At 39.9% G+C, this 12,407-nt stretch overlaps 1 protein-coding gene across 3 annotated transcripts in view; it reads left to right on the plus strand.

Moving 5' to 3' along the window:
• The first annotated feature begins 1,129 nt into the window (after positions 1-1,129).
• The window catches only part of tasora (transcription activation suppressor a), a 32,490-nt gene continuing 21,212 nt past the window's right edge, over positions 1,130-12,407 (plus strand). For 2 of the 3 annotated variants that reach the window (XM_013273271.3, XM_005453586.4), the window contains exons 1-5: positions 1,130-1,680; positions 7,953-8,098; positions 9,554-9,646; positions 9,906-9,978; positions 10,572-10,663. In XM_013273271.3, the coding sequence (XP_013128725.1) occupies positions 1,413-1,680; positions 7,953-8,098; positions 9,554-9,646; positions 9,906-9,978; positions 10,572-10,663 (672 nt within the window). In that variant the 5' untranslated portion in view covers positions 1,130-1,412. The remainder of the gene's footprint in view (positions 1,681-7,952; positions 8,099-9,553; positions 9,647-9,905; positions 9,979-10,571; positions 10,664-12,407) is intronic. The other variant, XM_013273272.3, reaches the window with a different exon arrangement.

Consider the following 12,407-nt stretch of genomic DNA (forward strand, 5'->3'; position numbering starts at 1 on the left):
TGCACATAGGTAAATCCCCTTTCCTTTGACTCTCCGTCAGGGTAAGTGATGTACAGCTTGATGTTGAATCCAGCACAGCCCTTAGTAAAATCAGAATTCCAGGAAATTACAGCAGGCTTTAAAGCAGGACTATGTCTCTATGTGCGGCTGATATGCAGGGACCGTTTACAAAGTGCAACACTGAACAAATATTAGACATACAAATTCATGACTTTCCTGTCACACGGAGCACTGCTCCCAAAATCATTTCATACTTTAATCACTGTACTAACATGCCGCCGTATAATTTAGTGTATGTTTTTAAATATGCAGAACTTTCCCAGTAATAGAGTAAACAGTTACGTAAAATCCCCATTTAGTCTGTCCACAATTTGCAACATCAGGGGTGGAAGTGGGGGTGGATTAATCCTAATAGATGGCTGAAACATTTTATGTGAATTTCTTTCCAACCTAGCACTGAAAAGAAAAGAAATATTTTTACTAAATTTGTAATTTTTCCTGTGAAGTTGTCATCTTTACTACAAATTGGCAATTTTTTCATAAACTGTTTCCCTTGGTATGAAGCACTGTTGCTTCATACTAAGGAAGGTTCTGTGTTCGAGTCCACCATTTGTGTGGAGTTTGCAGTCTGCGTCATGGAGCTGTGGGTCCTACATCTTCCTTCCACAGTACAAAGACATGCAATGTTAGGCTGAATGGTGATTCTAAATCGTTCATAGGTGTGAATGGCTGTCTCTGTGTTTGTCTGCGCTGCGACAGACTGACCTGTCTGTAGCATGCACTCCTTATGGCAGCCCCCCCCCCCCGACGACCCTGACTGATCGGTAGATTAATTTGGACACGTTTTTCCTCATAAATATGCCGGTTTATTCAAGTTTTTTTTGTCTTTTCTTTCCTTTTTTGTGTAACATTTCCATTTTTGTATATTTGTTTCTTATAAATTTATTTATTTATTGCAGATGTATGACTTTATTCACTCCCCTCTCTGCTCGGTTTCTTATTTTCCCTTTCAGTGGCCCTTTATACCACCATTCTGTGCTACTTCGTGGAAAAACACCGTGGGAACTCTCGCAGTTTTAGGCTCGAGGCTTTGTCCTCTCTGAACCCTGACGTGTTTTATTTTTTCCATTTATTTATCCATCGCTGTTCTTCGTCCACTGAAACCGTAATGAAACTGTGGGGATGGGGTTAATTTTCCAGAAGATGGCAGCATTGAGATAACCAGATGCAGCTAAATCTCAGTGAAGAAGATCTGCGCCCACAGGAAGCATGGTGCGGGTTGAGTGTTGCTCCGACTCCCTCCGCTGCGGGATTAGGAGGTAACAGCGGTGTCATCGCGGGACTGTAGCCGAGACGAGGTGCCGGAGTGACGGTTGAGGAGAGACTCGTCCGTTACGTCCAAAATACATACAATGGACGACAGCAGCCTGCCCCGGAGGGAAGCAGGTCGTCCGAGGAGGGTGTCTGCTGCTGCGGAGCTTGGAGCTAATGTTAGCCTGCAAGATGGCGAGGTGATCGACCTAAACTCTTCCAGAGAAAGTCAGCCTGGAGCGGACAGACCGGGCGCTGCTGGCGGGAGGATGGAGAGGAGGAACTCAGCCCCGCTAATAGTCCATAAGAGGCATATGCCCAAGGAGCCCTACAAGTTCCACATACCGAAAAAAACCGAGGAGAAGAAAGGTGGGCCATTTTGTCTGAATATCAGTAAAATTACACCATAGTATTCAGGACTTTTTTACGCTAATTTGTTTAGCACCTGAAAGACTGCCCTGACTGCCCGTTAGCAACGGGAAAGTTCCATTATCGGACGTGCGAGTATCAATTCTTAGAAAACGTTGTTTCTCTTCTTACATCGCACAACATGACGGTTGTGTCCACAAATGTGTATTTCATATGTCCAGCCCTACTGTCGCCATCAGTTTTAGCTGTATTAAACTCCGTACAAGCTCCAGTGTGTTTGAGGACACGGTTAGGGTGAGTGAGGGATGCTAGGCGTTAGCGTCGCCAGCCAGTTAACATTAATTACATGCTTGTAAGTGCAACAGGTGTTTATTTTCACTTTGTAGATGATTTTAGGCTGTTTGTGAGTGAAAGTAAATATCCACGCATTCATGTACGAAATTTTAAGCTGCATTTCACCTTTATGTTGACATTAGCTTCTGCTAACGAGGGTTAGCTAAAGCGAGGTAACCGCCTCCTTGTTTACATTTCATTTATAAGTGTCCAAGTGCTCACATGTACTTTGCGCTTTCTGCTCTTGTGTTTATGGCTATTGTTATCGTGCTGACCCTAAAATGTGATCTTGAGGACATTTTTTGGCGCTTTTTACAGAGTCTACTATAAGATTAAGACTAAAAGTTAAATGAGCCTTGAGATAAAGTTTAGTGTTGTGCTTTTTAGGGATTGTAGGTCAGATAGATGTAAGCCTGAGGCCAAGGTGATTTTATTTTTGCCATGAATTAGAATTGGTGACTTCCAAGCCTAATGGACCAGTCCTACTGAGAAAGTCCAAGAAAAATTTTATTGGTTTTTTTTCTTTTCAATCATTAACAAACAAAGTTAATAACCACCATGCTGATGATTATAGGTTTTTTTTGAAGCAGTAGTTTCAAAGATGTTCAGCCGACATGCTGACATCTTGTTGTATCTTCTTAATCTATTATAGCTGTCTGAGATCACAATTTGAAACTGTGACCACATTCTTTTTTTGTCTTGTGTTTGAATGTTTTGTCTCAACCCTGGTATTGTAGCTGTGGAGCGCACACATATGTTGTGGGTTACTGGGGGCATTAGCTCTTTTTGTTAAATCACACATAAGTGTTTGATGCTCCAGCTGAGCCCTCCCCGCCCCGAGGGAGGCAGCTGCTACAGGTTTTTCCTGTTCTCCTGAGAATCTGGCTAAAAAAAGAAAAAAACAGCACCTGTCCTGCTGTAATTAAGCCAGTCTGTCAAATATTTCTGTGGGCCTCCTCATGAGGAGCCTTGATGCTGGAAGCGGCATAAAGGGTGGGGCATTTTGGTGGCATTATTTCATATTTTAAAATTTTGTCTGATATACGTGAACAGCAGAGTTACTGACAAGCGCAGTAATATTCTATTCAAGCTCAAGTTAAAGTCCTGTTATTTGACTTGAGTTTATGGTCCTTCTAGAAGCAAGTGTGTTAATGTCAGTGATGGCAAGGACTCACCAGGGAACCTGAAGATAAGGTTAAGATAAGAGCTCCCTCCCAGCTCGTTATATGCCTGTTACACATACACAAAGCAAGGCATCAAGTTCAGTTAACTGCATCTTTTTTTTAAAAACTAGGGCTGTCATGATATCAGTTTTTCACTGAATTAATATTGTGGCCCATTGCTTACTAAATCTGGCCCCTGATCTCTTCCTGTGTGGACGCCCCATAAGAAGTTACAGTGGTACCCTTGTTGTTTTATTGATCTGAATACCTTTAGCACTAATTATTGAAACATAAAATTTGTTTGGTAAGCTCATTGACCCTTGACCTACATACACAGGTAAATCCAGTCATGAGGAAGGGTATTTAGGGTGGCCAATTGCAAGTTTTTCTCCTCTTTGCATCTTCTCTCGAGAGTGGCTACATGGGAGCCTCAAAACAACTCTCAAATGACCTGAAAACAAAGATTGTTCAACATCATGGTTTAGGGGAAGTATACAAAAAGCTATCTCAGAGATTTGAGCTGTCAGTTTCCACTGTGAGGAACATAGTGAGGAAATGGAAGACCACAGGGACAATTCTAGTTAAGTGACAGGTCAAGGAAAATCTTAGATAAGCAGAGGCAAAGGATGGTGAGAACAGTCATAGTCAACCCACAGACCAGCTCCAAAGACCTGCAACATCATCTTGCTGCAGATGGTGTCACTGTGCATCGTTCAACTATTCAGCACACTTGCACAAGGAGATGCTGTATGGGAGAGTAATGCAGAAGAAGCCTTTTCTGCGCACATGCCACAAACAGAGTTGCTTGAGGTATGCTAAAGCACATTTGGACAAGCCAGCTTCATTTTGGAATAAGGTGCTGTGGACTGATGAAACTAAAATTGAGTTATTTGGGCATAACGAGAGGCAGTATGCATGGTGGAAACAGAACACAGCATTCCAAGAGAAACGCTTGCTAGCCACAGTAAAATGTGGTGGCATTTCCATCATGCTGTGGGGCTGTGTGGCTGTGTGGCCAGTGCAGGTACTGGGAATCTTGTTAAAGTTGAGGGTCGCATGGATTCCAGTCAATATCAGCAGATTCTTGAGAACAATGTTCAAGAATCAGTGACAAAGTTGAAGTTGTGCCAGGGCTAGATATTTCAACAAGACAACGACCCTAAAAACTGCTCAAAATCTACTAAGGCATTCATGCAACGGAACAAGTACAATGTTCTGGAATGGCCATCTCAGTCCCCAGACCTGAATATTATTGAAAATCTATGGTGTGACTTAAAGCGGGCTGTCCATGCTCGGAAACCATCAAACCTGACTGAACTGGAGATGTTTTGTAAAGACGAAGGGTCCAAAATACCTTCAACCAGAATCCAGACTCTAATTGGAAGCTATAAGAAGTGTTTGGAGGCGTTATTTCTGCAAAAGGAGGATCTACTAAATATTGATGTAATTTTTCTGTTGGGGTGCCCAAATTTATGCACCTGCCTAATTTAGTTTAAGTAACTATTGCACACTTTCTGTAAATCCTATAAACTTCATTTCACTTCTCAAATATCATTGTGTTTGTCTGCTATATGATATATTTAAATGAAATTGCTGATCCAAACAACCAATGATTTATGAAGGAAAAACATGAAAATTCTCAGGGGTGCCCAAACTTTTGCATACCACTGTACATGCATACTGCCTTCGGGCAGGGGTGGAGGACTGGCAGTGGTCTTTAGGAATAAATTCCGAGTACGGCACCTGCCCTCCCCTATGTTCTCTAGCTTTGAAGCCCAGCTGCTGGAACTTGCTGGTACCCCCTTGACTCTCTGTGTTGTGATTTACCATCCCCCGAAATATAATAAGACTTTCATTAACGACTTTGGTGACTTTTTAGCATCTCTTTACCTAAATTATGATCGTGTTCTTATCACTGGCGATTTTAACATTCACATTTGTTGCAAAGATGATGTGTTTGCCAAGGATTTTCTAGCCTTAGCTGACTCTTTTAGTCTTATCCAGTGGGTTAATGCACCTACCCACCTTAAAGGTCATACCCTTGATTTGATTTTTTCTTATGGACTGGACATTTGTATCAGGGACATCAGTAACATTGGAATCTCCGATCATTTCCCAGTCATCTTTGATGCTGAGCTATGCAAATTGGACCAGAGCTTTGAGGGTCCTCGACGTCTTGCGCGCATTATCAATCCTGGGACTGTGGCTGAATTTTCAGCTGCTTTCTCTAAATCTGTTCTCCCTGACATTGATCGTTCTACACCCTCTTCAGTTGATGATTTTGCTAACTCCTTTCTCTCTACCTGCTCCTCTTTATTGGACGTTGTGGCTCCTATGAAAGTAAAAAGGCCTAGAAGCTGCTCGCAGCCGTGGCTAAATGACTCTTTACGCGCTTTACGACGCGTTTGCCGCCAGGCTGAAAGGCGGTGGAAAAAAGATAGGCTCCAGGTGTCTTTTGATATCCTTTGCAGGACCCGCCTGGAATTTCAGAAATCTGCTAAGTTGGCTAAAGCGGCTTTTCTGTCGGGTGTCATTGCTGATAACAGTCACAACCCACGTATTTTATTTAAGACTTTTAACTCATTGATCAATCCTTGTCCTGAAACGCCTAGATTGGCTTCCTTAGCCCTTTGTGAAAATTTTTTAACTCATTTTACAGGCAGAATCTTATCTCTAAGAGTCTCACACCCTCCTGTGATGAGTCAGGCCCCAGCATTAAGATGCTCTACTAACTTCAATCAGTTTGATCCAGTTTCGCTCCCTACTCTTAAGGGTATAATTGATCACCTAAAAAACTCAAACGCTGCCCATGACATCCTTCCATCTCGCATTATTAAAGATGGGTTTAACATTATCGGGCCCTGTATTTTATCATTAATTAACCTGTCATTGTTATCGGGTTGTGTTCTGGCTGCTTTTAAACACGCTGTAGTGCAACCTATACTCAAAAAGAGCTCCCTTGATCAGAATGACCTCGCTAACTTTAGACCTATTTCCAAACTCCCGTTTCTGTCTAAAATCCTAGAGAAGATTGTTCATTCCCAACTTCAAACTTATTTGGATGCAAATAATATCGGGGAAAAATTTCAGTCGGGGTTTAAGCCACGCCATAGCACGGAAACTGCATTACTGAGAGTCTTTAATGATCTTCTCTCAATTGCTGATTCAGGGCGCCCTGTGGTGTTAATTTTGCTTGATTTGTCCTCTGCTTTTGATTTGGTGGACCATAATGTCCTTTTAATGAGGCTTGAGCATCTGGTGGGCATCACAGGCAGTGCCCTTAGCTGGTTTAAATCCTATCTCTCAGAAAGGTCCTTTTCTGTCACCATGGGTACCTATGCCTCCTCCATTGCGCCTGTTACCTCTGGTGTCCCCCAGGGGTCTGTGCTGGGTTCCATGCTGTTCTCTTTATACTTGTTACCCTTGGGCCGAATCTTTGATAAATACAATTTTTCTTTTCATTTTTATGCGGATGACATTCAAATCTATTTTGAACTAGCTGAGGATGTCATGTCGTCATTGCAACACTGATTGTATGAATGAAGTTAAAAACTGGCTACTGAGCAATTCTCTCATTCTAAATGATAAGAAGACTGAAATTGTAATCTTTGATACTCCCTTCCCTTGGGCTGAACTAACTGGTATTTTTGGGCCCTTTGCTGACTCCCTTTCTGACACTGTGAGGGACCTGGGTGTTGTCCTGGACAGTTCCTTCAAGTTGGACAAACATGTGTCCTTCGTAGTTAAATCGAGTTTCAATCAACTACGTCTAATCTCTAAGGCCAAGCCCTACATACCACGTAAGGACCTGGAGAAACTTATCCATGCCTTTGTTACATCAAGGTTAGATTATTGTAATTCCCTTTATACTGGTCTCCATTCTGCCCTTGTTCACAAACTGCAGCTCGTTCAAAATGCGGCTGCGCGTCTCTTAACTGGAACTGGCAGGTTTGAGTCTATTACTCCAGTTCTTTCTGACCTGCACTGGCTCCCTATTAAATTTCGTATTGATTTTAAATTCTTATTGCTCACTTTTAAAATCATAAATAACACTGCGCCCAGCTATCTTACGGATTTCCTCAGCTTTTATATCCCTGGGAGAGTGCTTAGATCAGCAGGCCAAATGCTCCTGGTGCGACCTAGATCTCGGCTCAAGACCAGAGGTGACCGCGCATTCGCCGCTGTCGCACCCTACCTCTGGAATAACCTCCCCCTAGCTATTCGGGCGTCTGATTCAATTCAATCTTTTAAATCTCAATTAAAAACTTATTTGTTTAGCCTTGCTTTCCCCACCTCCTAGAGCCCACATTTTTAGTGTACTGGAAATTATCTTTTTCACTTTGTTAATGTTTATAATGTTTTAACCTTCAGCCTTTTGGGTTGTGCCTACTATGCCTGGTGTATTATTGGTTAGTTATGTCACCCGCCTGTCAGTATATTTTTTTGTATTTTGTATTTTGTGCTTTATATTTGTATTTATTATTGCTCTTAACTCATTCTGTGAAGCACTTTGGCATACCTGTGGTTTTTTAAATGTGCTATATAAATAAAATTGTATTGTATTGTATCATCAACAACTTGTCCAGTGGGAGAAAATGTTATGTTGAACAGAGAACACTGCAAACAGCCAAACACACCTGTTTCTTGTTACAAAATAATGAAGACCGTGTAAAGGTATATATGTAAAGTATAAAGGTAAAATGGATTCATCATTCTGAGGGATTATTTGTGAAAAGTGTTTTTTATTGGCTCTAATCTCTCCTGTTTTTCTTGTAGCTCTGTTCCAGTATGTCTCCACTGAGTCCAGGGAGTATGAAGACATGATGACTATCCTGACCTCCAGCTACATTGACACTAACTCTGCTGGATGCTTTACGTACTCCATACCTCGGCTTGTCTACAGTGAGCTGCTGGAGAAAGAGGTGAGAGATAAACAAGTCAGAGTCGTGAATTTATTAAATGACTAAATGAAAGGGGGGAAAAAAAATCAAGATCACCGTGGGTTACGTGCAGGGCCTACTTTACTTGCAGGTTGTGACCACACGTCTTTGCTGGGATGGTCTGGTCAAGTGGTTTTGTAACAGTTTACTTAGATTGTGGGCAACACAGATGATAATACTGAAAACAAACAAAAATATTGTCTCTCCTTTCTTTCCATATAAAGAAGTTTAACTACACATTTAATCCTTGATATATCTTAAGACAAATAACTGCAATGTAAATCTTACTTTTATCATGCAGAAAAACTGTGTTGTGATGCAGCTGTAGTATTAAAAAAAATCCAGATGGCACAGTTCTTTGTGCTTATATTTTAAGAAAAATATTTTAAAGTACTTGCAGCTCACTACCTGGAGTATAAACTAAAAAACAGGTAAAAAAAAAATGTCTTTTTTAATGGAAACCATATCTTAAAAAATGAAATTTTAAAGTAAATAGTGATAATAGTGATAAATAGTGTTATTTTAAGGAATGCTGACAGTAGAAGGCAGCTCATTTTATGCCCCTTAATGGTTCATCATTTACTTACAGGCTGTAGATGATGTCTTTGTCAGTAAGAACATTATACAACGAACACAAGTTTTAACATTTTCAAAAGCTGTGCCGTGGGTTGGATTGGATGATTTGGTGTGCTGATTTTGGTTTCAGCGCCTTATGTTGAAACAGCTGGTGTACTCTGACATGACCTATATGTAACTGTTTATTTTCTAGATCAAAGTATCACAAAACCACTCTGCTGTTTTCTGCTTTTGTTTTTTAACACCTTGCTTGGGTATCTAACTTCCTTTCCATGAGAGAGTAAAAAGGAGTCATAAGCAAGCCTCGGCTGGTAGTTGGTGACTTAACTTCTTTTGGGGCGTCCACACAGGAAGAGAACTGGGGCCAGATTTAGTAAGCCATGCAAATTAGTGTAGTCCCACAAAAATTATGCCAGTATTACTTAGCTGTAGATCCTGTTAACACATCTGTCAGTTAGGGCGGTGAATGAACAGACATTGTCACAGTATAACTGACTCGATTTTAGGAAGAAAAAAATGTCATTTTAATCCTGAACTCTGAAATCATATATTTCAATATTAAATGAAGTAAAAGGAGATGTTAAAGGAGATTTAACCTCGACAAGCAAATATAAAAAAGTTAAAACAGAATCAGTTCTTATTTTGTGTATTCTGCTCTCTGTATTTGTCTAGCACGATCACGCAAAACAGATTGTTCATCTTTTTTTTTGAATTCACTGAATTGAATCGGATAGGTTTGTCATTAGGAAAAGCTGGTTAGAGAGATGATATTGTTTGTTTAGTGATCATTGTACTGATAGTTTTTGTGTGTGTTTGTGTTTATGATTGATCACATTATTCGCGTGTGTGTGTGTTTTTAAGTTTGTGGAAAAAAGGAAGGAGATGAAGGCAGAGGGGAGGACCGATAAGGAGCTGGAGGAGTGCTACTGTTTCCTGTTGACAGACACTCAAAAGGTAGGAGTGACACTGAGCTATTGGTGAGACGTAGTCAGTTTACATAGTTGATTTACGTAAATGAAGTATGTATTTCTTAGAAGATTCTTCTTAAGAAATGAGTTTACAGGGAAAAGACACTGATTGTAGTTGTTCTTAGAAAACAGAATGACTGCGTTTTCTCTGTAAAATAACTGGGGTCACGCCAATAAACCATGTCCCTTAAGACTGAGCTTTCACCCTATCTGTGATCTAACTTGTGTTTTGTTTATTGTTTTAGCTTCCCCTGCTCTGTGAGAAGGGACTGTTTGTGGGTCAAAGCTGGATCACAGTGTTGGGAAACCCCAGTAAAGGTAATAGTGCACAAATGATCTACATATTGAGTTATTGCATGCTAAAAGGAGAAGTCACAACAAGCTGATATTGAATTTATTTTGTTGAATCAGCTTTCCAATATATATATATAGTGGTGCCTTGATTTATGAGTTTAATTGGTTTCGTGACGGAGCTTGTAACTCAAATTACTCGTATGTAAAATCAGTTTTCTCCATTGAAATAAATGAAAAGCCATTAATCCGTTCCAGGCCCCCAAAAAACGCCGCCTTCGGATGGATGGAAAAACAAAGTTCTTGCAAAATAAATGCAAGAACAACACTGATGCTTCCACTGCGAGCTAACCGCATAAAGTGACTGAGTGAAACACAATGTGCTCGGCGGATGTTACGGTGTTCACTGTGGTGTTCGCTCTGCCAAATAGTGGTGGGGTATTCAAAGCTGGCTTGTAGCCCCAATTGTAGCTCTCAACTCAAAATTGCACGAGAGACTGGGCGCATCTCGAAAAACTTGTTAGTTGGGGCACTCTTAAGTCAAGATACCAGTTTAATTCTGTAAGTATTAATTTTATTACTTCGTGTGTGTGTCTGTATGTGTCTGCGTATGTTCTTAGGAGTGTATCTGTCAAGGTACTCAGACCTGCTACAGATGAGTTCCTTAACACCAGGATCCATGGGGGAGATTGTCATCTTCAAAGTGATGAAGGTAAGTTACAGGGTTCATATGTGTGTGGAAAAGCTGAGAATGGCCAAGGAATTTTACAAACCTCTAAAAATGTTGGAAAATTCAATAAATCCACAAAGTCTTGGAAAAGTCATGGAAATATGTTTCACAATTACTTCTGTAATCGAGTATTTGTGATTCAGGTAAAATAATCTGTATTGGTCAAATAATTATATTTTATGGAAAATCTATCACTTTACTCAGCATCATGTTGTTCTCTGTTTAGACCCCAGCACGAGCTGAAGCCTGCACTTTGAGGATAATTGCAAAAATACTAAAATAATGCTTCATTAATGTCTTGCTGCATTTGTAAAAGCACAAAGTAAGAGCAGAGAAAAGCCAGGACATGAGACATGCAAACTGGATTTTGTAGAAGGGATAGTCATCGTCATTAGTCATCATTTTGAATATTCAAAATGTTAAAAAAAAAATAAATCCTCAAGCACTTTAAGCTACTATTTTTTAAAGTACATAGTTTCTCTTTCATTGACCAACACTTAGTAGGATATAACAGAAAACTGCAATATTGAATCAGTGATGTAAGTCAAGAACAGAGTTTGTGAGGCAAGCTTTCTTATAAATATCGATTTGATTACTTATTTTATGTTTTTTTTTTTTTGTTTGTTTAAAGTGTTTTATTGTTTGCTGACTTGTTGTGACTGTGGATATGACATTTGTTAGATGGCTGACTTTGTAGACATTTAAATACTACAGCTGTGAAATAAAAAGTAAATTATTTGGGCCACAGCCAGAAACTGGCCCAACTAGAAATGCAGCTCTGAGGTTTGATGATATCAGCTAATCCCACCTTCGACTCATCTGCATCGGCGATGCTAATTTAAATTAGGGGTGGGTTTTGATAACCGATTTTCTGATTAAAATTGATTTTAGCTTGAATAAAGCGCTATCGATTCATTAAAATCCTGAATCAATTTTTAAATATAAATGTATTTCGCCCGAAATGCCAGAATCTCAGGTTAAACCTCACAAAACTATTTCGACAACCACTAAACAGCTAAAACAGTAAATGAGAGCAGGTAAACGGATTCCACAAACAGACGTAAACACAAAGCCGTTGTGTTTATGCCTTTTTTTTTGCGCTAGATTCTGAAGCTGCAGGTTTTGTCTCTCTCCAACCAAAATTGACTGAACCAGCAGCAAAAGAAGATCAAAACTACGCTTCACATTTCGTTTAACATAAACATCGTCATGAATTCCCTCTTACTTTTGCTGTTTTGCTTCCACCACGATAAAATGATTAAATGCACAGCTCTCCCTCTCAGTGTACTTCAAGAAAGGTTTCCCATCTAAAAATCTCTGTTTTCTGCATTATTCGCTTGCTTATTACAGTCTGTTGTTTACAGTGCTGTCAGCTGCTGGGTTTTTTTTTTTTTTTTTTAAACAACTTTCAACAAGAAAGCGTAATTTCTGCTGTTCAATACTGAAGAAATGTAAAATTTTTAAAATGATGCCAAATTGTAAAACGATTAGCCGTGTCTCTAATAAAACCTCTGTAACTTTGCTCTGCTTCACTTCAGCAGCATCAGGTATTGTTAGTTGATTGTAGATTCATGGTTTTCTTCCGTTTTTGTTCTGCTGTAGAATATTTTTAAGGTTATCTGCTATAAAAAGTCAGGCCAGGAAAATCTCCTTCATGTTTTTCTGTGTTTTATCCTGAGTTACTTTGACACAAAGGCTTCTGCTGTGATGCTTACACCTCAGATAA

This window comes from Oreochromis niloticus, linkage group LG5 (assembly GCF_001858045.2).
Source record: "Oreochromis niloticus isolate F11D_XX linkage group LG5, O_niloticus_UMD_NMBU, whole genome shotgun sequence".
In the NCBI taxonomy this organism is placed as follows: domain Eukaryota; kingdom Metazoa; phylum Chordata; class Actinopteri; order Cichliformes; family Cichlidae; genus Oreochromis; species Oreochromis niloticus.